This window comes from Watersipora subatra, chromosome 8 (genome assembly GCF_963576615.1).
Source record: "Watersipora subatra chromosome 8, tzWatSuba1.1, whole genome shotgun sequence".
Taxonomy (NCBI): Eukaryota; Metazoa; Bryozoa; class Gymnolaemata; order Cheilostomatida; family Watersiporidae; genus Watersipora; species Watersipora subatra.
Window position 1 is genome coordinate 6,757,778 of NC_088715.1, and position 26,023 is coordinate 6,783,800.

Here is a 26,023-nt window from a genome sequence, read left to right on the forward strand (position 1 = left end):
GTTGCTTATAATCGTTATGCTGCTTATAATCGTTATGTTGCTTATAATCGTTATGCTGCTTATAACCGTTATGTTGCTTATAGTCATCATGTTGCTTATAATCGTCATGTTGTTTATAATCGTTATGTTGCTTATAATCGTTATGTTGTTTATAATCTTTATGTTGCTTATAATTGTTATGCTGCTTATAATCGTTATGTTGCTTATAATCATTATGTTGCTTATAATCGTTACGTTGCTTATAATCGCTGTGCTGCTTATAATCGTTATGTTGCTTATAATCGTTATGTTGCTTATAATCATTATGTTGCTTATAATTGTTATGCTGCTTATAATCGTTATGTTGCTTATAATCATTATGTTGCTTATAATTGTTATGCTGCTTATAATCGTCATGTTGTTTATAATCGTTATGTTGCTTATAATCGTTATGTTGTTTATAATCTTTATGTTGCTTATAATTGTTATGCTGCTTATAATCGTTATGTTGCTTATAATCGTTATGTTGCTTATAATCATTATGTTGCTTATAATCGTTATGCTGCTTATAATCGTTATGTTGCTTATAATTGTTTTGTTGCTTATAATCGTTATGTTGCTTATAATCATTATGTTGCTTATAATCGTTATGCTGCTTATAATCATTATGTTGCTTATAATCGCTGTGCTGCTTATAATCGTTATGCTGCTTATAATCGTTATGTTGCTTATAATCGTTATGTTGCTTATAATCGTTATGTTGCTTATAATCGTTATGTTACTTATAATCGTTGTTTCCTATAATCGTTATGTTGCTTATAATCGTTATGTTGCTTATAACCGTCATGTTGCTTATAATCGTTGTTTCTTATTATCGTTATGCTGCTTATAATTGTTATGTTGTTTATAATCGTTATGTTGCTTATAATCGTTATGTTGCTTATAATCATTATGTTGCTTATAATCGTTATGCTGCTTATAATCGTTTTGTTGCTTATAATCGTTTTGTTGCTTATAAGCATTATGTTGCTTATAATCGTTGTTGTGGTAAATTCAAGCATTCTAGTAGTAACCAGTACCAGTTCCATAGTATAGCCAGTGGGATGGTGTAGTGTAATGTTTAACTGTGCCTGTCTGCAGAACTGGAGGTACTAAGTTTAACTCCAGTGCGAAGCAGATTTTTTGTTGCTAAAACATCGCTATAGCTGGACATACGAGTGATGCCAAACCAACAGACTGACAAACAATCAGGTTTATATAATATGTATATATATTAATATCCATATTTATAAAGAGTCAACCATTGATTTTAATGACTTTGAAAATTGATGTTTAAAGTAGTCTTTCATAAATAACAATTCAATTCAAACAATTATTGTAATAGGTCAAAGGTACTTTTTATTTGCATTTTAAAAACGTAAAGGAAAAGATATACCGCTATTATCAGTAGGTTTTAAATTAAACACCGCATAGAACGTTGGAATTTTATTTTTTCAACTTCAAACCCTTTATCAGGAATATAATTTACTACCAGTTTGAAGGAGGACATAGCGTTATGGAGAAATGCCTTCATTAAATTGATTCATTCACAGAAATCATATAATCCGCACACTGATCATCCTGAGCCGGATTTTGATCACCCGGGTACAGTGATCTTTGGTACTCCAGACTATGTGGTCGCTGAGAAGCTTCTTGTGCTCATCCATGGTGGAGGAGACACAATGAGAACAAGGGCAGGACAATGGGCGAGGAGGTAAGTGGTGGACTTTGTTTTAAGAAAGCACCAATCAGCAACTTATCATCATTTGATTGGTTGTTTATAGGAGGGAATATCAGTCACTGTTAACTTGCTACATCGTGTCATTTAGATCATACGTGACCTGCTCTCCATGTCAGACCGCTCAGATTTTACTTGTCATTTGTTAGGTTTTGTAGCAGCAGTAGATGCTTCTTCTAATGTTTGTCTCAGTGTAAAACTAGTTTGTTGTGCCAGATTTATGTTAGCAAGTTGCCACCAGGCTCCCTCAAAGAGTGACTAATTAGATAAACATAATAGCTAAATAATTACATAAATACAATGATTATATTAATTAGACAAATCTTATATGACAAAATCCACCATTAAATTTTATAATATTCTATAAATATCAATAAATTGGTCGACTTTAGATTGTTTTCAATCGTAATAATGTACTTTTTTTACTCCATTTAAAATTTGGTAGTGTTTAAATTTTTGGTTACCAATCCTCTTAGATCGCTTAGTAACATTTTGGCCTTGTCTCTTACCACTAGTCGAGATAAATGCTCAATGCCTCCTACTTTATGCCTGTAGGACAATGATCTACTCTAAGTCTATAGAGTCTGGCACCCAGCTACCCTACATAAGAGCTGCCCTATTTCAAGGCTATGGGCTAATCATACTCAATGGCAATGATAAAAGACCTGAGATTGAGGTGAGCATCTGTAGCAAATAGTCGATAGTCAGAAGTTGACTAATAGTTTTTGGTGTAAAAGCTTATGCCATTTTTCTCCATACATCGTTGCCCACAGCATTGTGAGCTTGTGAACTATTTCATTTTTGTAACATTTTGCTGGATACATTCATATTCTTCACTAGGGCTGCACGTCTTTCAAAGAACATGCCTTGTATGTCTGAAAATTAGTTTGTAGACCCATAGTCAACCTTCGGCAGTCATCCGTTGGCAATCAACCATCGGCTGGCAACTGTTGGTAGGCAACTGTTGGCAGTCAACTTTTGGTGGTATATGGCGGTTAGTGGTCAACTGTTGGTGGTCGACTTTTGGTGGGGTGGTCGACTTTTGATGGTCAACCATTTAATTCAAACGTGAAAATTTAAATGTAACGTTGAATTCAAATTTAAAGCGTTGATTTCAAGTTTTTGAGTAAAATAGTTTCTTTTTCTGTTCAAGTGGAATACTGAAAAAAATATACTCTCTTTTACAGCAGTCTAGGTAGCTGTTGTAGCCCAATCAGCCATTGATGCCTCTTCACTTAATACAAGAAAAACTATGATGTTTTCAGCTTCCCTACATTGCAACGATACAGAAAAGGCATTCATATTCTCCGATGGATGTTTTTCCCATGTACCCTGATGAGTAGCCATTTATGCAGGTGCTCATAGCTGTTTTGTTCAACTAGAAGTGATGGTTTTTAACTAATAGCAATGTGAAAGCAGGGCCAGGGAACTTTCCCTGACAACCTGTACCCTGACGAGTTCACGGAGTAATCCAAAGTGAGTTTATTCCTTGAAGGAGTCAGTTCTGAGTCAGCATAGTCTGACGACTCCTTTCTTCTTAGATCCATCTGCTTCATGGTCATTATTTAGTGTGTTTTAGAATTCCCTACGCATAGATAGTGCACAATTGGGCTCACAGAAGTTAGTTAGGGTCCATTGGCCATGGATCAGCGCATGCATGGTGCTGTGTCAGCAAAATCGTGGCCTAAGATCTGTTATAATTTCCTTTTTTTAATTCCTCATATTTCCTTTCAAGGTTTTTTATGTATAAGGAAGACAGGACTAGGTACACGAAGAGTTGCCTTGATATAGGGGATATACACATTCATCTTTGTGAATATTTTACTGTTTAACTCTTATGTTATAAAAAACTTGTTTAATATGCTAAAAAATGTTTCATTAGATACTTTCACGGGAGTTCGATAGAGTAATCACATATTGCTATAAGTGACAGTGGAAGGTAACTCCAAGTTGATGGAATAGACTAACTGAATGCATATTGTATACCATTCCAAGATAGACATTTTTTCAACATTTCTTCAAGCATGCTCCTCTAGGGTAAATGCAGGAAATCTGAAAAGCTTTTATTATAAAAGACACAGATAATAAGCTAAGCATTGTTCTAGCTACGGCTGTTTACAAAGGAATATGCTTTGTTAGATAACTCTATGTATTTATTGTACAGAGTGGAGTGTACATTGTTAAATAGCTGTATGTAGGCTACTGGTTGTACATAGCAAACTGTACCTTTTAAATAACGTAAAACCTCTAATTGAATGCCATTGCACTCTATTTTTCAACCCTTTCTCTATAGTGGCGTACAAATAGAAGTGGCGTTCAAATAGAGGTGGCGTTCAAATAAAGGGTGGCGTTGTATTTTTCAAATGACTCGTGAGAGTTTTGGAAAGATAAATTTAGCCCTTTTATGGGCGTAGCGAATGTCACCTATATTTTGTCCTCTCTTTCCGGTGGAGCTATATTACCCTTTTGGATGCAATAAATTTGCTAATTTACCTACAACTTGTCAAATATCACTTAATAAATATGCATTGAGAAACCGAGAAATATCTCTACCAGTTGATATCTATTGCTTGCAATTATCCTGCGATGATTTTATAGCCTGTGTCCTTCATTGCAATTTGTTGGAGCTTTAAAGTTTTATTTCATTCTAAATTTGAAAGTATATTTTCATTTTATAACGATATTCAACAAGGTTGCATAAAAGCTCATTGAACTCATTGATATGTTTGCTACAGTTTGCAGCCAAAACTAGCTTTTTATGTGGAATAGAAGAGGAGTTACGAGCTTCGGTCCATTGTCAGATATGATTACCGCAATGAGCTATCAAATAATATGCTATAAATCTGCAAATTTATAAATTATATAACAATCTATCAAACGCTGCAAATACATATTCACAAACAAGTGACAAACGAACCATATTTACACTTGTATAACACATGCAGAAACAAAGGTTAACGGTTTTAAAACATAAATATTCGCATCGTTTTTTGGCCACCTGCATTTTGATTGTTGCTTCCGATGGAATGAGCATTTTCTGACTGTTCAATACCTTCCACAAGGCCTTTTGCCCTCAGCTATTTTTCTGCACTGCTGAACTAGTCGATATTAGTGTTAAAACAACTTTTTTAGCTGAAAAAACCTTTATGCGTTGCATTTTACACGAATACATGTTACGATAAACTTTTAGCCGCATGCGCGTTAAGCGTTTTTAGCCTAAGCACAACTTTTAGCCTAAAACTAGTCATTCATATACCGTTGTGAATGTAAACCGTTTTTTGCATACATAGAAGTATCAAGACCGTGTTAAACAAGGAACTACTATTAGCCTGAGCCAGCTATAAATTATTTCTATGGTATTGCTTTTAAAGTTTTAATAAAAAAAATCGAAAAGCCCTGGAGTTGGACAATGAAAAAATTAATTGTTATTGATGTAAGTGATTTATTATCAATACGATTTTGTGGACATTTCTATTACGGGTTTGTAAAGATCAAAGAATTTCCAAGTGGCGATTAAATAGAGGCGGCGTTCAATTAGAGGCTTTACGGTATCATGTATTGAATGTATACAGCAGATTGTACCTCATTAGATAGCTGCAATAGTATATTATGATGAATATTGGATATGTACAGCTCCTACAATGTAAATAATCTGTTCCAGGAACATTTACGTTATAGGGATTGTATGTTATAAGAACAGTAAAATACACGTAAACTGTCTAATCCGTTCCAAAATCTTCCCAAACTCACCCTTTTGGCCAATCAGGAAGAAACTAAACTTAACTTTTCTCATTTACTTGCTCTACAGTAACTGTCGTATGATTGGTTTATATCGACAACATCTATTTTCTTACCACTTTCAATTTTTTAGTGTGAACGATTACAGTAATTTCATGTACACCTTCAATGTCAGTTCAAATTGATTGTTTTCTTTTTTTCAAGAAAGGTTTATGCTGAAAAGAAAAAAAAGAATTATATATGTATAAAATAAAACAAAAATAAATTTTTATTATAATAAGAGCGGAGTCTATTTGCTCATCCATCTATTTAAAGTCACCAGTTTTAAAGATTAGGATGAACGATAGCTTTTAATGAGACTCCAACTTGTGACATTCAGCTTAGTACACCGACACTCTAACACCTGCACCAATTTGCTGTAAATCTGGCAGGTGGTGCAGGTGGCCTTTCAGTATTTCTGAGTAATTGTACAGCTATTTATCTTCTGTGCTTTCTAGTGACACTTGATGATCTCTCACGATACACTAGATTGCCGGGGTACTAGTATATATAGTTGGGATACCCCTATACACTGTTTTTTCTTTCTAGTGCGGCAAGAGAAATAACGATGGTTTTAAGGCTATTAATGGGACACTCGTTATTCCAGTTGAATTTGAGAACTTGTGCTGACGTGACACTCTGTTATATAAAAATTTCCTCTGTAACACTAACTGGAATTCACATAAACGGAGGTTTAAGTTATGGGTGTGTCTACAGTATTGGATGTACACAGTAGAATATATATTGTTAATTACCCATAAGTGGTGGTTGCACTGAGTCGTGTAGTGTATCGTCTGGTAGCTTGTCTGCTATCACTCACCCAGCGACTGGACCATAGCTGACTCATTAGTCATCTAAAGTTGCTAGTTATAGCACTACAGTGATGTCAACTTGTTTAATCATAACATGCATTGAATCTTTTGCTCAGTACTTTTTGTCATGTGAAGTTGCGATCTCTTTCGCATTCATATCAATAACCAATTAATTATTTTTATTTCACCAGGGCTGCAAGTCTTTCCAAGAACACGCTTTGTATGTCTGGGAGAACTATGTGATGAGATCAGAGGCAGCTTATGTTGCCATCAAGTCTCATAGCAACGGCGGCAGCATAGTATGTAGCCTCTACGGGAAGTTTAGAGATCACTTTAGAGAAAAGGTTTATGCCAATGCATTCACTGGAGATGGCCCTGTTCCCATGCCTATTGATGACTATACCAAGAAGGTACGAAATTGAAAGTTGGAAAAAAGTAATTCTAAAAATTTCCAAAATTAGCAGTTCACTTTCAATGCTTCAACTGTAGTTTAGTAGACTATAAACTAGTTCTAAACAAACTAACATTTGTAACTAGTACTGCCCTTTGACCCCTCAAGCCTTTCCCTACCATTCTTCAGTCATTAAATGCTGGTTCACGCTATAGCGGCAAAAGGTCATCTTATGTAACAGCAGACATCTGAATGTGATGCCGCTACATGTAGCAATGATTTAGTTAACAAGTTAATCATTGAGATCAGATTGTGACAGCTCCCAGGTCTTTAAACTGTATGCCAGCTGTTGGAATCTGTCTGTCACTTTTGTTTACAAGGCGTTTTGTGTAACTGAATTATAACTAATCGTCAATCGACAAGTTGACATACTGCACGTAATATAATAAGTAACAGCTTTAAAGGATGGTTCCCACTATATCGCTGTATATCAGTGTTAATCACACAATACTTCGGTGATTGTCTGTGATATGATTATTCACACTATGACAAACGCAGCCAGGTATACATCGGCGAATAGTCCGAGGCATAAAATTCTCAGCATACGATGCGGTCGCAAAGGTGATGAGATACTAGTCCTTCAGTAACTGCCATGAAAAAAAATAGATGAAGCAATCCGTGACAGCTAATCACCATCGCTGAAGTGATACACATCGCACAGGCTGTCATGAGTGTTGGGCGAACCATCGGAAAAATTTGACAGCTGCAATATTTTCCGAATTGCCTCGACTGTGCCATCGGTTTGCAGTGGACATTATTGACGAATAATTGCCGAGAAGACAACTTCAATATATGATTATCAAAGTGGCAGGTACAGCTAAGACTGCCTTCTGAGTAGACACTAGGAATGGCATTTGTAGTTTGGAAAGGTACTATCGTTGGAGTTGTCCCACCGATAGCGATAGCTATTGAATTATCAATGAGCAGACAGTGTTCACCGAAAGTTATCGCGTGAATTGGCAGCTGGTAAAACTATCGTATTATCGAGAAGATAACTTCACTAGCCAGATGACCACACGTGCCTGAAAAGATCGCTGAAGCGATACACATCGCACAGGCTGTGTGGCTCGGCGAACTATTGGAAGAGTTTGACAGCTGCAATCTTTCTCGACGTGTCGGTGTCACCTCAATGATGCCATCGCTTTACGGTGCATTTTGCTGACGAATATTAGCTGAGAGGACAACCTATAGGATGTATATGTGATATATATGCGTGTATATGTGATATACATGTGATATATATGCGTGTATATGTGATATACATGCGATATATATGCGTGTATATGCGATCTAGTGTGAACCAGGCTTTAAAGGAAGGTAGACCAAAGGCTACATACAGCTTTATGCCTTTTATCGTGCTGATCTGCTTGCTTTCACTGCAGAACTATTACCTTAATAGTAGCGAGTACATTTACTTTCACTTCTTTTGAGTTACTCAAACATATTTTTTACCATGTTAATGTGAATAATCTATCCATAAACGCTGTCAAAAGAAGATTTTAGCAAATGTATTTTAACGCGGCAATTTTAACGTTATGAACTTTCAGTGCAAATAGATAAAGTTCATGAACTTAGTGTAACAAAGGTCGTCAACAGGTTAGCAGTCAGTCACTTATCACTCAAAGACACTCCCTTACCAGCATGGCCAATCATTGCTGCTCATTTCTCTCACAGTGTATAAGGCTGTTAAAGTCTACCGCCATGGCTATTTAAAAATTAGCGTTGATGACTCACTAATTCAACCTATATGCAGTATTTCTATAATCATTAGTATATAATTATATTAATTTATAATTATGATTTATTATAATAAAAGCTATCATTAAGTTTTATAATTAATTATTATTATACCTATAATTAAAAAAAATAATAATGCATTATTCTAAAAATTATAACTTATAATTTTGATAGTTGTGTATAATAAATTGTTATAAAATTTCATAATATTTTTCCATCGTGCGGTGTTTTTAGGTTTCCAGGAGTTGGGTCGTGAGTAATGATCCTGTCGGCTGCATAGTACGAAGGAGCAGCCAATTGGAGTGTTATTCTGCCGGCACTGATGAACACAGTCTGACCCCTCATAAAGCTGTTCGTGATGTCTTCAAGTTCATAGAGGAACGTTTTGGTGATTTTTCTCCTGGTAACCTACAAAGCTAGATACTGCCTACCACTCTGGTCTGCCTACCACTCTTTAGCATAAAATTCATCCTCACAAACTTTGCTAGTTTTAGAATTGCTCAAAATAGTTCCAAGGGTTGACACATCTTTATTTTTATGTCTTTTTTCTACCACCTGATTAGATGTAGTAGCATATCTATGTAACCTGCCCTAGCTTTATTAGAAAAATATTTTTGTCTTTCTATTTTTTAGCAAACATATTGACTAGTTACCTAAATGATTTTTACAGAACTTGTGGCTATAATAGGCTGATTTAATTTATACCATATTTGTAAAAATATTGGTTGGTTTAATTTGACCTGATTTTCATTCCATTTGCTATTTTAGTTGATGAAGCTCATAATTCTAGTTCTATGTTTTGATATTATTATTGCACTTTTGTCAAACTTCTAATCAGAATCAGGCTTTATGCTTATGTAAAATGCCAATGTTTAATTCCAAGTCACAAATACATCATTTTCCTTGTCAAGTACCATCTGGTCTCCTTGAAAGGAAACTAAATAGCCTTTTTCTTGTATTAAAGTTTTGATGAAATGGGATGACATGGCCACAGTATTGCTTACAAGATTTAAACTGCTTTCGTGTTTTAATAATTACTAAGTTTCCATACAGTGATAGTGCAGCGTCACACCCCCATGTGGCGCTGCTATGTCATCATGACAACAGCCGTGTTGCTGTTATTCTGTCGTGATTCAGTGTCACTGTCTGGACTCCCGTGTGAAGCGCCATCTTTGTGTCATGGAAATGACCTTAACGACCAGTGGTGTTGCACTTGTGCATGCGCTAAGGTCTTCCTTTGCTGTTGCCTCAAATGCAGAAATTTTTGTTTTTGAAACACTTGAATATATCTGTCACACAACCACCACTCTATTATAGCATTCTATGGAAACATGATCTGCTTGTCAGCACAGCACTTCGTAGCACCTGCACGTAGGTGTCACTACACCACGGCTTTAGTAGTTACTAGCTGTCTAGTATTTCTCTGGCATATCCAAGACTGTCCACTGCTAAATCTTTTGATTTCCATATGGATAATAGTAGATAAAATTAACTGATATTATATAATATTCAATAGGCAACATTTGCCACTTTATTACTGTTGGTTTGTTTTAATATAATCCATATAAACATGATACGGGAAGAAGTTTAAAATACAACTGATCAAAGCCTAGGCGTTAGAATTTGAAAGTCATTCATGAATAGTACATCAATATAATCAATATAAAGTTCATTAGACTGTAAAACAAACTAAAAAAATAATAAGAATACTTTGAGCCCAAAATCGGGTAAGAAACAAGCCATGAGCACATTGAAGTCATAGACATCCCTTATCATGTCGGAGGTGCTTACTGGTAGCTGTTATAGAAGCAGCTAGCTCAGAAGATAAGCACAGAAACGGTGCAAATAAACATGCTAATAAAATAGCACATCACATAATTTTAAAACAATACTTGGTCAGCAACTACATAATACCTAACTCGGGTAATAGTTAGCACTTTACACAAACTTCTCAGATATAGCAACACGTGACATACATACATAGAAGATCTTCCCGATACCTATCCAAGCTAAACTCTAATTTGGCAAAGAGGTCATTTTGAAGCTTGTAATGCTTATAGATTACCAGGCGTGTCATCTCCGAATCGTTCGCGTATAAACTCAAAGACTTTGGACATAGCCTGGTGTGGGGTCTCAGAGTGGTGCTCCGTACCTGCGGATACACACTCGCATCTGCCACTCGTAGATACCAGTGTGCCCAGGGGTTGTGTGCTCGTCACCCAGTTGCGTGTAACCTGCAAGCACAATTCATAGATTATAAATTTGCTTCTATGACTATTAGCCTTGTTGGGTCAGTATAAAACACTTTGACCTTCCCAGTGCAGAACATATAATAGGGTGCGGACCTTTTTGGTATTTGTGGAATCTGCTTTAACCTTGCGTTGTACATGTAATTAACGATACGTCATGTTGGATAACCAAAACATGTAGCATATACCTACATTATACTAGTTATAGCGACAAAGTTTTAGAAATGAAAAATCCGCTTTCCACTAGATTTGGTCTTGAAACCTCCAATCTGAAGACAGGTGTTCCAAAACATTAGACTATGTGTCCAACCGACCATAGAGATGCATGTTTGTGATCTTACATGTATTTATTACATGGGTTAAAATACTCACGCTTAAAGCCTTTGAAGCTATAAACTAGCACACTTGATCATTACGAGTCATGTAACGACTATTAACCTGGCTTCACACACAGCTATTATTATAGTAAAGATTTAGACTACAAGCTTACTGGGTATGTTACTCACTTTCATTGGGTAATTATTTATTGCCCATGCAACACCGGGCATTCAGCTAGCAGTATATTTAGATGCAATTTTAAATGCTGCCATTTGACCTACAACAAGGTGATGCTGGGACAAAAGCTGAAACATAGAAATAACCCATCATACAATGATTCAGGTTAATATATAAATCTATGGATCAATTTGACGGTCATCATGTGTGTTGTACAAGCTATCAGTAGGTGTTCAACACACAGAAACGATTCAGCGCAAAGCAGTTTTCACAATGCCCATAATTGGAATTATCTACTCACTGCAAAAATCCTTGTTTGTTCATTTCCTTCAAAATTTAAACAACTCTAACATTGAAAACCATGTATCTGAATGTTTTAAATCAGGTTGATGATTTTATAAGTATCAGAACTTTTAATTGTTTTATAATTATGTTGATTAAATTTTGATCTAAAAGTTGGTGAGGAAATTGTTTAAGGTACCATAAAATGCAAAAAAATCATCTTCAAAATGCAAATTGAAATCGTAAATTCCTAGATGTAAAACAATAAAAAGCATGTAAAATATTTGGGAATAATGATGCTTGTTTTTATCAAAAGCTTTTTCAGTAACTAGTCAAGATAATTTAGAAAAATCGATATAATGATAAGATAAGGAATAATGAATAATAATGATTTTAAAAACGCTTATAATTTCCTGTACCATTCAATATGTTCAGCGTTAATTGGCTAGAAATGTCTGCTTGGCATAATCGGAACACAAGAGCCATTTGACTAATTATGAAAAACAGGTGAAAATGAAAATAGGTTACACATGGCAAACTAGTGACAAGCGAGTAGCGCAAATAGGTGACAAACAGGTAACAAGTGGAAAACAGGTGACATGTAGCAAACAAGTGACAAGCGAGTAGCAGATAGGTGAAAAACAAGTAACATGTGATAAACAGGTGACATGTGGGAAACCAGTGACAAGCGAGTAGCAGGTAAGTGACCAAAAAGTGACATGTGACAAACAAGTGGCAAACAATTGAAAAGCGAGGGAGAAATAAGTGAGAAACAAGTTAAAATGGACAAAGACACTTTTATTGGATGGTAAGTTTTTGGCACCTTTTTAGTGTACTGTTCCAAAGGAACACCGACTGGGTCAACTCCTGTAAATGCATTCGCAAAAACTCTGCGTTTAAAGTCTTCTGGGTACTTCTTGTAAAGGGCTGTGGTAACATATCCTCCAGCACTGTGAGCCTTTATGGCTATTCTGTGTGCCCTTGATTCTTTCACATAGTTCTCCCACACATACAGACCATGGTTCTCTGGCGATTTACACCCCTGTAACAGATATAAGAGTAGACAACTCCTGTAACAGATAACGGAGGAGACAGCTCCGGTAACAGATATTTGAGTAGACAACCCCTGTAACAGATATCAGAGGAGACAACCTTTGTAACAAATATCAGTGGAGACAACCCCTGTAACAGATATCAGAGGAAGCAACCCAAGTACCAAATATCAGTGGGAACAACCCCTGTAACAGATATCAGAGGAGACAACCCCCGTATGGGAGATCAGAGGAGGCAACATTGTAACAGATATCAATGGAGACAACCCCTGTAACAGATATCAGAGGAGACAATCCCTGTAACAAATATCAGTGGAGACAACCCCTGTAACAGATATCATAGGAGACAACCCCGATAACAGAGTTCAGAGTAGACAACCCCTGTAGCAGCTACTAACACTTTCAAAACTACAGAATCCAAACATTATTTTGCATATAGCCAAAATTATTTTCCAAGGTGCTTAATTTTGTGGGACACTTTCACCATTTAAAATGAGTATAAAGTTACCGGGAAACTGTGATGGTGCTCTATTTTTCAACCCTTGCTCTATAGTGAAGGTCAATTAGAGGTGGCGTTCAAATAGAGACTGATGTTGTATTTTTTAAATGGCTTGTCAGAAATTCTGGGAACATTTAACCCTTTTACGGGTGAAGTAAATGTCGCCTACATTTTGCACTTTTTTTCGGCATTATCCATTTTGGATGGAATAAATCTGCTAACTTGTCAAAGATATCTAATAAACATGCTTTGGGAAGCCAAAAAATATTTCTACCAGTTGATATCTATTGCTTACAATTAACCTGTGATGATATTATAGACTGCTACGCAATTTGTTGGTCCTTTCAATTTTTTATTTCATTCTACATTTAAAGGTATATTTCCATTTATAACTACCGTAAAACCTCTAATTGAACGCCTCCTCTATTTGAACGCCCCCTCTATTTGACCGCCACTTTGAGAGAAGGGTCGAAGAATAGAGCGCCACCTTCTATTTGAATGCTACCTCCAATTGGCCGCCACATTGACTATCTTTGATCTTTGACAATCAAGTGATCAGTGGAAAATTGTCCACAAAATCATATTAATAATGAATCATTTACATTAATAACAATCAATTCGCTCGTTGTCCAACTCAAAAGCTTTTGGCTTTTTTGCATAAAAACTTTGAAAGCAACACCAGAGAAATAATTACCAACTGACTCAGGCTAATAGTAGTTCCTTGTTGAAAGCGGTTTTAATACTTTGATGCACATAATGTATATAAGAAACAGTTTGTAAGTTTTGGACCAAAGATTACAGTTAGCGAGCAAAGCTTTTACGCATTACATCTGTGCTAAATGCAATGCGCAAAAGTTTTGCACTGGTAAAAAATTGTTTGAACGCTTATATCGACTAGTTCAGCAGTGCAGAAAAAAGTTGAGGTCAGAAGACATTGCGGAAGGTATTGGAATCTGATCTGATCAAACGATAGAAATATCTTTGTTTTAAAAATGTTAATTTTTGTTTCTTTAATAATATGAGTATGGTCGGTTTATGTTACTCGTTCATGAATATATATTTGTATCATTTGGTAAATTATTATTATATAACTTATAAATTTACAAATTTATAGAATATTATTTGATAGCATCAGTGCGGTAATCTGATCTTACAATTGATTGACACTCGTAACTCCTTTTCTATTACATATGAAAAACTAGTTTTGGCTGCAAACTGTAGCCAACATATCAGTGAGTGCAATGAGCTTTTATTCAACAATGTTAAATATAGTTATAAAATAAAAATGTGTCTATATATATATAAAATATATATATATATAATTTTATATATATGTATAAAATAATAATATGTCTTCACATTTAGAATGAAATAAAAATTTCAGCCAAACTAATTGTAAAGAAGGACACAGGCTATAATATCATCGCAGGTTAATTGCAAACAATAGATATCAACTAGTAGAAATATTTCTCAGTTTCTTTATGCACATTTATTAAGAGATGTTTGACAAGTTAGAGGTAGGTTAGCAGATTTATTGCATTCAAAATATTTAATATCAGTCCACCGGAACAAGAGGGCAAAATATAGGCGGCATTCGCTTCATAGGGCAAAATTTATCTTCCGAAAATTCTGACAAGCGATTTAAAAAATAAACCGCCAGCCTCCATTTGAATGCCGCCTCCAGTTGATCGCCACTATAAAAGAAGGGTTGAAAAATAGAGCGCCATGACGTTCAATTAGAGGTTTTACGGTATATTTAAGGATGCTCGTTTTTTATATGCAGTAGAAAAGAAGTTACGAGTGTCAATCAGCTGTATGATCAGATTACCGCATTGATGCTATCAAATAATATGCTATAAATTTGTAATATTATAAATTATATAAGGATAATCTACCCAATGATACAAATATATAACCACGAACAAGTGCCATAAACGAACCATACTTATAATGCATGCAAAACCAAAAATTAACATTTTTGAAACAAAAATATTTGCATCTGTTGCTCTGTCAGTTGCATTTTTATTGTTGCTTCCGATGGAACGAACATATTCTGACTGTCCAATACCTTCCACAATATCTTCTGACCTCAGCTATTTTTCTGCACCGATGAACTAGTCGATATTAACGTTCAAACATTTTTTGAGCAGAGCAAAACTCTTACGCGTTGCATTTCACACAAGTATTAATAAACTTTTAGCGACATCGACAAGCGCAACTTTTAGCCTAAAACTAGTAGTTCATATACCATCATAAATGTGAATCATTTTTTACAAGTGTTGAAGTATCAAGACCACTTTAAACAAAAACTACTATTAGTCTGATACACTTACCAACTATTTCTATGGCGTTGCTTTCAAAGCTTCAATAAGAAAAACGAAAAGCCCTAAAGTTGGAAAAAGGACTTCGATACGAACAGCAACCACAAAAGAATTAGTTGTTACTGTAATTAGTTGAATTAGTTGTTATTGCTGTAACAGATCATTATTAGTACAATTTTGCGGACACCTTTCTACTGATCACTTTTTATTATGCGTTCCAAAGATCAGATAATGTCAAAGTGGTGGTCAAATGGAGGGTAGCTTTTATTAAAGAGTGGCGTTCAATTAGAGGTTTTATATTATCTAATGTAAGTTAGTGTTTAAACTTTACAATTAAATTTTTAACAAATGTGACTTTTTAGTGACTGATTTAGTATGAGGCGTGTAAAAACAGTTGATGTGAGCTCATCACAAGGTTATCAGCTATAAATGTTGCCTTTCAGTAGGTAAATGTATTAGTCAATGTTTAGGGTGAACCTTTAGATAAATCTTTATAAACGTCCAACATGCTACTTATTGTCATACACAAAGCAAATAAAGACAAAGGAGGAGATACTCACAAAAAACACAAACATAAAATATGACCGAATCCCGTCTTTTTTTCACCCCTTCAAAATTAAAAATGCTAAAAGACAGTAAAAATACAACTTCTCTATCTGAAACCAGAGTGACCTAAGTTATAGCTTACCAAAAATTATTTGCTCAACATGTGAGCAGGTGTCGAGCTGAAGTTGTACTGAGGCGTGTATTCGGTGTATTTGCAAAAGTTAAAACAAATAAAGCAAACCTATGGTCTTACCTCTATGTCTGGTCGATTATCGTTAGTGTTGAGGACAATGATGCCGTAACCCAAGTCAAGTGCTTCCCTTATGTAAGGTAGCTGAGTACCTGTTTCCAATGTGCCAGTCATCATTATCCTTCAAAAGTTAAAATCTCATAATTTATCCTACGCAGTGCAGATGAAAGTAGACACACAAGGAGTTGTGTGTCTACGAGGAGTTGTGTGTCTACAAGGAGTTGTGCGTCTACAAGGAGTTGTGCATCTACAAGGAGTTGTGGGCTTACAACGAGTTGTGTGCCTACAAGGAGTTGTGCGTCGACAAGGAGGTGTGTGTCTACAAGGAGTTGTGTGCCGACAAGGAGTTGTGCATCTACAAGGAGTTGTGTGCCTACAAAAAGTTGTGTGCCTACAAAAAGTTGTGTGCCTACAAGGAGTTGTGTGTCGACAAGGAGGTGTGTGTCGACAAGGAGTTGTGTTGTGGGGAAGAGATTGGGAGAGTGGAAAGAATGAAAGCGAGCAAAACATATGGTGATAGGGAAGAAAGAAGAGGAAAGAAAGGAAGCCAAAGGAGGGAAAAGAGGCAAAGGAAGGAGCAAAGAAAAGACAGGAAAGTAGAAGAAAGAAATAGATGAAGGCAAGGAAACGAGAGAAAGAGTCAAAGGAAGAGAAAGGTTGAAAGAAGAAAGAGTTGAAGAAAGAAAGGAGAGGGCTAAGAGCCACCATCTCTCCTTTTTTGAGAGGAAGAAACAGAAGGAAAAGAGAAAAGAAAAGAGAGACAACATTGAGAAAAGAGAGACAACATTGAGAAAAGAGCCGAAGGAAGGGGTGAGAGAGAGAGAGAGGATGGAGCCAAGGCTAAGAAGGAAATTAAGCAAGGAAAGAAAACTAAGAGAAGGAGACAGACATTAGCATAGATACAAAGCGTATAATAGACAGTACTGTAGATACAATGCATATAATAGACAGTAGTGTAGATACAATGAATATCATAGACAGTAGTGTAGATACAATGCATATCATAGACAGTACTGTAGATACAATGCATATCATAGACAGTACTGTAGATACAATGCATATCATAGACAGTAGAGTAGATACTATACATATAATAGACAGTAGTGTAGATACAATGAATATCATAGACAGTAGTGTAGATACAATGCATATCATAGACAGTACTGTAGATACAATGCATATCATAGACAGTACTGTAGATACAATGCATATCATAGACAGTAGAGTAGATACTATACATATAATAGACAGTAGTGTAGATACAATGAATATCATACACAGTAGTGTAGATACTATACATATAATAGACAGTAGTGTAGATACAATGAATATCATACACAGTAGTGTAGATACAATGCATATAATAGACAGTAGTGTAGATACAATGCATAACGTGCACAGTAGTGTAGATACTATGCATACAATAGACAGTAGTGTAGATACAATGAATATCATAAACAGTAGTGTAGATACAATGCCTATAATAGACAGTAGTGTAGATACAATGCATATCATAGACAGTAGTGTAGATACTATGCATATAATAGACAGTAGTGTAGATACAATGCATATCATAAACAGTAGTGTAGATGCAATGCATATAATAGACAGTACTGTAGATACAATGTATATCGTAGACAGTAGTGTAGATACTATGCATATAATAGACAGTAGTGTACATGTAGATACAACGAATATCATAAACAGTAGTGTAGATACAATGCATGTAATAGACAGTAGCGTATATACAATGCGTATCAGAGGAAAATGTGTAGATACAACACACACCATAGACATACACGTAAGCAAGACGTACCTTTGAGCCCACTGGCCTGCCTTCACCTGTCCACTACCATGTATCAGAATAAGCAGCTGCTCACACACCTTCCAATCAGGTGTCGCAAATATAATCGTACCAGGGTTGTTATAGTCTGGGTCTACGTTCGGCTGTAAGTAGCAAATAATATGCATGTGTCACGGTAACCTTTTGACCTCTAGTTATTAAAACCCCTACTATGAAAATATTAGTTGTACAGAGCAGGTCAGGTGAAGATTGCTGCTATGCATTCATAAATTTTCATTATTTCACTATCAAGATTTATATCCTCTCGGCTATTATTATGCCTCTCTGTCACTTTATTCCGATCCACATTTATCCAAGAACTAAATATACTGTGACCATCTGCACTTGGAATTTGTCACAGGAGCAATTGCAGCTGGATGCCCTTCCTAACAACACCAATGACCCCTCTGTGGTTCGAACCCCTGACCTACTTATTACACGCCGGTGCTCTATCCAGTGAACCACGACCGCTACGTTCAAAGACAAAAAACAGAGCCTTGTTTGTCTTGTTTATCGACAAATGTGCTGGTTTCAGTCTCTGTATCGCTAATAAATGAAAGAAATGGGTTATTTATACATAGTATCTACCAATATAATCAAACAGGCAACCAAATAACTAGCTATACAACTAGCCTCATATAGCTACAGTATATGGCTAGTCCTCTCATAACAAGAATCACCTACATGTATCACATATATCCTATATTCAAGTTATAAATCATAAAGTTATTTAAAAGTATGGTGCGTGTCAAAAACTTATACAACATTAATTTTAGGTCACGTAAAATTCCAGAAAATTTCATTGTGCTAAATATTATCGTTGAATCTTGATGACTTACCAGCAGCGTGATGTCATCAAGTGGTTTAGCAACAGTAGAGTTCAAATGATATTTGAACTCTACCGTTGCTAATTTGGTAGAGTTCAAATGATATTTACAAAGGAGACAACTCTCCTTACCCTCACTAGTAAAGGGAAGTTGGAATTATCTGGAATTTCCCATTTTATACCTCAAGTTAAGTCAAAGTATTAATTATGCCCTTTTACATTCATACATAATAGAATCCAATAAATACAATGGAGACAATTACAATTTCATTCAGTTTTACAGTATTAGAGATAAAGTGGTCAGTGAATTTCAACACAAAATATAATGGCAACAAAAAAGAAGTAAAGATGGGTCCCCAACTAATAATCATCCAACACATCTGAATATATGAGCTAAAGTCTGAATATATGAGCTCAAGTCTGAATATATGAGCTAAAGTCTGAATATATGAGCTAAAGTCTGAATATATGAGCTAAAGTCTGAATATATGAGCTAAAGTCTGAATATATGAGCTAAAGTCTGAATATAAGAGCTAAAGTCTGAATATATGAGCTAAAGTCTGAATATATGAGCTAAAGTCTGAATATATGAGCTAAAGTCTGAATATATGAGCTAAAGTCTGAATATATGAGCTAAAGTCTGAATATAAGAGCTAAAGTCTGAATATATGAGCTAAAGTCTGAATATATGAGCTAAAGTCTGAATATATGAGCTAAAGTCTGAATATATGAGCTAAAGTCTGAATATATGAGCTAAAGTCTGAATATATGAGCTAAAGTCTGAATATATGAGCTAAAGTCTGAATATATGAGCTAAAGTCTGAATATATGAGCTAAAGTCTGAATATATGAGCTAAAGTCTGAATATATGAGCTAAAGTCTGAATATATGAGCTAGTCTGAATTTATGAACTAAATTCTGAATATATGAGCTAAAGTCTGAATATATGAGCTAAAGTTTGAATATATGAGCTAGTCTGAATATATGAGCTAAAGTCTGAATATATGAGCTAAAGTCTGAATATATGAGCTAGTCTGAATTTATGAACTAAATTCTGAATATATGAGCTAAAGTCTGAATATATGAGCTAAAGTTTGAATATATGAGCTAAAGTCTGAATATATGAGCTAAAGTCTGAATATATGAGCTAAAGTCTGAATATATGAGCTCAAGTATGAATATATGAGCTGAAGTCTGAATATATGAGCTAAAGTCTGAATATATGAGCTAAAGTCTGAATATATGAGCTAAAGTCTGAATATATGAGCTAAAGTCTGAATAAATGAGCTAAAGTCTGAATATATGAGCTAAAGTTCTTTCAGAAGGTAAACAAAGCATGACATTCAGCAACAAGGTGCATGAAACGGTCTGAAAGTAGGGAGACAATTCCTCAGACAGATTTAATATTGTCTAATTTGGTAGCTTATAGCTACGACTATATTAATAATATATTACTATTAATAATATATTAATAATATATTACTATCACTATTTTACAGATTACTCACCCTCAGCGGCACAGGTAGCTTCTTTAGGCCAAGTTCCAACATTTTTCCAAACAAATCCTCAGTCAATATCTAGATGAGTTAATTTATAACAATATATTATCACATGACGGCTAGCTAATCGAGGGTGTATAGATTGCTTATATCATGCAGTGTAAGTATGTTTGATGAGAGAATGGCATTCAGAAAACGAGCCCTCATTTCCACTCTATGTTACTAACCATAGTGCATTCAGCATAGACATTAACACGGCCCGGTTCAAGCATCCAAGCATGTCTCTATACCAAAATAGAGATTACCATAGATAAAAAGCACCTACACTCTCATGAGTTCCTAAGCTCAGAAAACCAACATAGCATGTCCAAAGTCAATCGATAAAAAGCGTGCTTCACTCATAAATTCTACTTTTGAATTATGAAGCTAATTAGTAAATGGTTCACAGCATCACTTTCTTCCATCGTAACCCATAGCAAATCTATGCATAGGCAGCGCATTCATTCCATTATCTGTTCCAAATGTTAAAATCTTTGTCTGATAGGGTAAACATACCAATAATAATAATGTAATAATAAACATGTATACATGCATATATATAATCATACCAATAGCCAATCATTTAATTAGTAGTGTTATTATTATCATTATTATTACTATTAGAAGTAGAAGTACATTTCAAACACCTTAAATAATCTTTTAATAAAAACTGCGGGTAATTACACATGGCATCAAGTTCAATGAAATATCTGTAAAAAAGATTATAGTTGAAAATCAAGTTGATAATTAATTTTAAATTTTAAGATTAATAAAATTAAAAAAACTAAAATAATAATCGCTAAAAAGAGGTTTATATTGTTAGCTTATCCATAGACTCAGGACCATAACTCGGGGTAAGTTAAACAAACGAATGAAACTGTAGGTTTGGTTATGTGTGGTCTTGAAGGTTGATAGACATAGACTCAGGACCATAACTCGGAGTAAGTTAAACAAACGAATGAAACTGTAGGTTTGGTTATGTGTAGTCTTGAAGGTTGATAGACATAGACTCAGGACCATAACTCAGTGCAAGTTAAACAAACGAATGAAACTGTAGGTTTGGTTATGTGTAGTCTTGAAGGTTGATAGACATAGACTCAGGACCATAACTCAGGGCAAGTTAAACAAACGAATGAAACTGTAGGTTTGGTTATGTGTAGTCTTGAAGGTTGATAGACATAGACTCAGGACCATAACTCAGGGTGAAATCTAACTCATCTTACATTTATATACGTTATATTTTCAAGTTTTCAGCTTTCTATTTACAATTTTTACCAGCCTCTACTTTTCTACTTGAAAAACACGTTAATGTCATATGATGGAACTTACATAAAGAAAAGAGTCAAATATCTGCTTGAATTTTACAAGGAATTTTAAATTCTAAAATTTTAAATTTAAATAACTGTATGTCAAGGTCATTGTAAGTAGATGTTTGACAGTACATATACATGTATGTATAGCATATCAGACATCAAGAACAAAAGGGCTAGTAACTTCAAGTTAGCAGTAACTAATCACGCTTGACTTACAACTGTTTCATGTGGATTAGAAGTTGCCATAGCAGGAAAGCCTGCCTAGTAAATTTGGACGAGAGAGAGAGGGGGGAGAAAGAGGGATAGAGGGGGGAGAAAGGGGAGAGAGAAAGGGTAGAGGGGGGAGAGAAAGGAAAAGGAACAGGAGAAGGGGGAGAGAGCAGATTTAGGGGTCCTCCCTACTCTGGACCTACTTGCTGCCAGCAGCACCTTCTCTGAGAACTGACCCCTAGCTGCTGCTCACAGATCACACTCCAAGACTGGCAAACTTACTGCCAGAGACTGATAGCTCTAAGTCCAAGCTGAGAGCCTCTAGCTCGAAGTAACAAGTTCGAATTAAAATTTCAAGTTTCTATCGGAAAACTTGTTGTATGATTAATAACAATTTATGGAAGAGAGAAGAAACTTATTATAAAGTTGACAGCACATAAAACAAACAAGAACTGAGATGCATACAAACCTCAGCGATACCAGCAAATCTATTATTATTGTCACGGTTGTTGAGATAACGAGACCAGACATAGCCATTTCCATCCCCGTCTCTGAGGACACCATCTACCAACAGAATAGATGTGAATTACATGTAAAAATCATGATTCAGCAAAAGCCTCCTAAAAAGTTTTTTTTAATATCTTTGCTAGGTGAGTGACCGGCGTTGCACGAATAATAAAATATTTGCTCAATAAATTTGAGTAACTTACTTGGTAAACTAGTAGTCTAAACCTTTACTATAATAATAGCCGTGAAGTTTTTAGTTAACCAAGCTGACAGCAGCTACTGTATACATAGCTATGTGTACAATATAGACACTACAAAGGCAATAACTCAAAGTACATAAGCATGGAAGCTGCTACACTTTTTTAATTAATTGTACTATTGGTTATCATCAACTTCATTTAAATTATATTACATAATACAGGATTTCAGAAATAAAGGTTTTAATACGTCATTTTCAATGTAAGACAACTCCAAATGAATGAGAAATCTAAATGGTCCTTGAGATGAACTTGCATAAAATTTTAGTAGATTTTATCAGAAAGTATCAGTATTTTTGCATCATTTGCAATATTTTTGGTGTTTGAGGTGATCTGACTGCCAAGGCATTTTAAGTAGAGTTGCCCGATTTTGGTATCGGTATCGTTGCTGATAAGGGTGTTAAATATCTGAATCGGTATTGGCCGATCTTTTCTTGAAAAATCTGAAACTTCAGATACTTTTTACAGATCAACTATTTAGCAGAAAACAGTATTTTTGTCTGCTACACTAATAAAAATCATCAGCTGCAAGTTCCTTACTTTTACCTAATGATTTCCGGGCCTGTCACACAATCTATTTCATGTCTATAGCCTGGTCAACATCAACACAGCTAAGGAACCTTTGTTTTAGTTAAGACGTAATCACAAAGTGTGGTATTTCCCAATTACAGCGATAGGATTTATTGCAGCCAATCACGACCAAGATAACAAAGATGGGGAACAAGAATGCAGTGTAATATTTCTATTTACTAGCATTACAAAAGTAATTTGAGCAGACGATACATAAAGTTATCTATCTCTATTGATCCTGACAATACAATGTATCGTTTGTATCGTACAACAAAATAAGCCCAGTGGCTTATCGGTATTTAGCCTGTCCTCCATCATCTGTGGCAAGTGAGTCCCTCTTCAGTATGACTGGCTACATTGATAGTGATAGAAGAATGAAACATCTCACTTGAGAGAATTGAATCACTAACGGTGATTAAAAGAAACATTGATTTGCTCTGAACTTGTACAGGCACAGCAGTTCGTTCAGCAGTAGAAGAGAGACTTCATTATCACAGAGAAAGCTGTACCACTAACAGTAATTACCATTAATAATAATAAATTACAAGAAACATGGACTGTTTTGTTACTAGATGCACGGTATGTCAGTACAGTGTGTGTGAATATATGTATATTTTTTTCCATAAATAAATACAAACAAATAAATACATCAATATTTATATTTTCTTTGCATTATATTTGCATAATAAAATGAACAATTATCTATGCAAAACAAAAGATCTGAATCAGATTATTTTTCAATAAGAATTGGTATATCAGATTGGTATCTGAATCGGCTGGTGAATTTAGAATCGGGGCATCTCTAATTTTAAGATTAAAATTGACAAAACCTGATGGTGGTAATAAGCATGTTTACACATGATATGTTTGACAGGTTGAGCGTAAGATAAGTGAGTCAAGTACCTGTTATGGCATGTCCATAAACACTTTGCAACATCGTGGATGGCCGGGCATAATTCTTCACATAATCAATTGCTAGAACCTCGGAGATGGTGGGTCGCTGCCTGTAATTTATACAGAAAGATGAAGCACTGTGGGATATATATGAGATTGCCTACATGTAGAGATACACTGTCACTATTAGAGCTAGGGCTTTATATTATGGTGATTTAACAGTTTGACAGCAATTTTGAAGGTAGACGATTTGAAAATCACCCCTATTTAAAGGGATATCACCAATTGTATAAACGATATAATCATAAAATGGTGATTTCATGATTTCATGCCATGCACGCGGGCACTCATAAAATAAGTCTTTCTAATTATCCCAAATACAAAACAGATTTTTTAAAGTTAAAATAAATAAAAAATATTAACAAAAATTTACAAATTTTTTGCATAATAACAATATATTGCAATGAATTGTATAATGATATATTGCAAACTGCCTATTTGCTATATCGAATCGTCTGGTGACTTTTGGAAATTGTGAAGCCCTAATTGGAGCACATGTAGGCTGTTTGTGATCTTCTCGCATACTCCTTACAATTTTAGGAGAAATACAACAGTTTTTGCCTTGATTGGGTAGACATTGGTATATTATACCAATGTGTACCAATGATTCAATATTGCAAATAGACAGTTTGAAATATATCATTATACAATTCATTGCAATACTATGATATTGCAATACCATAAAATGATACAATCATATTACATGTATGATAGACTAAATTAGCGAGGTTGCAACAATATCAAATGATAAAAAAATACTGATACTTTCTGATAAAATTTACTAAAACTTTTGTGTAAGTTCGTAATTTATCTTTAATGTAATTTACTTTTACTCCGTGTCAGCAAATCTACTACTAGATTTGTGGGTATCGCCAAATACGCCCGTCATCACAAAAAAAATGACCGTAGTTTTTTGCGTTTATAAAAGTTCTTCGCTTAGAATTTAAACACCCTGCGTGTAGCCAACCTGCCACCTCCACGTAAGCAATCTGAACGTGCCATGTATGCATAGAGTAAAAAGAATGACATAATTAAGAGAGCATCACAGAGGTTACCTTTATTTTAGTGTTTCACTAAAAACTTTCTTCTTCACGTAAATTCTAATTATGATTAAAACTAAAAGATTAGTACATTTAAAAGCACAAAGCACCTGCTTTACAAGTCAAAAGGTTTAAAGAATGGCTTACTCCGGGTCTTTAGTCAGCAGACGATCTATCATGTCTACCATACTGTCACCATGGGTGGCTGGAATAGGATCATACGTTCCGTCCAACACTTTTCTCAATATATGGCCAGCAGATTTACCATGAAACTGCAAAAACCATAACAAGATTTGAGAGTTGTCCTTTCTTGTAAGTTTAAGATGTCATGCTAACTTGTGACTAAATGGTTTTTAATCATTTTTGCAACATTTTGCTCTGATAGATGCGTATAGGCGTTACGGTTTCTAGGGTCAGCTTATATGCAAGATAGGCTTATTGTGGAGACATACGGTAGTGTGAAGAATTTATGCAAAGTCTCTGCATCGTATTATGTAAAAAAAATTTGTATAAATTCTCAAATTCAAAAAATTTCTCACAAGTTGTCAAATTCGATTTGCATAATGAGAGTCATATAGTTAGCCTTAAATGTAACGTTTTCTTGCTTAGGAACTATGGCACCTTGTTGCAAGCAGGTGTTTAGGTAGGTAAGATGGCTACATCATATCGGTGAACCTACAGCTTTAAACTGGCAAAAGATGTGCCTATTTTCTAAAATACTTGGATAATATGGCGATC

The 26,023-nt window shown here is 35.1% G+C and overlaps 2 protein-coding genes across 6 annotated transcripts in view; one reads left to right on the plus strand and one right to left on the minus strand.

The window, feature by feature from the left end:
• Positions 1–9,727, plus strand: part of LOC137401499 (uncharacterized) — a 49,056-nt gene extending 39,329 nt beyond the window's left edge. For 2 of the 3 annotated variants that reach the window (XM_068087879.1, XM_068087880.1), the window contains exons 12-15: positions 1,572–1,732; positions 2,312–2,432; positions 6,537–6,755; positions 8,768–9,727. In XM_068087879.1, coding sequence (XP_067943980.1) covers positions 1,572–1,732; positions 2,312–2,432; positions 6,537–6,755; positions 8,768–8,953 — 687 coding nt within the window. In that variant the 3' untranslated portion in view covers positions 8,954–9,727. The remainder of the gene's footprint in view (positions 1–1,571; positions 1,733–2,311; positions 2,433–6,536; positions 6,756–8,767) is intronic. The other variant, XM_068087881.1, reaches the window with a different exon arrangement.
• Positions 9,728–10,037: 310 nt separating this feature from the next.
• LOC137401600 (uncharacterized) overlaps positions 10,038–26,023 on the minus strand; it is a 39,754-nt gene continuing 23,768 nt past the window's right edge. For all 3 annotated transcript variants that reach the window (XM_068088030.1, XM_068088029.1, XM_068088028.1), the window contains exons 7-14: positions 25,433–25,557; positions 24,195–24,295; positions 22,427–22,521; positions 20,405–20,473; positions 18,044–18,174; positions 16,231–16,348; positions 12,383–12,601; positions 10,038–10,767 (exon numbers count right to left, since the gene is read on the minus strand). In XM_068088030.1, coding sequence (XP_067944131.1) covers positions 10,588–10,767; positions 12,383–12,601; positions 16,231–16,348; positions 18,044–18,174; positions 20,405–20,473; positions 22,427–22,521; positions 24,195–24,295; positions 25,433–25,557 — 1,038 coding nt within the window. In that variant the 3' untranslated portion in view covers positions 10,038–10,587. The remainder of the gene's footprint in view (positions 10,768–12,382; positions 12,602–16,230; positions 16,349–18,043; positions 18,175–20,404; positions 20,474–22,426; positions 22,522–24,194; positions 24,296–25,432; positions 25,558–26,023) is intronic.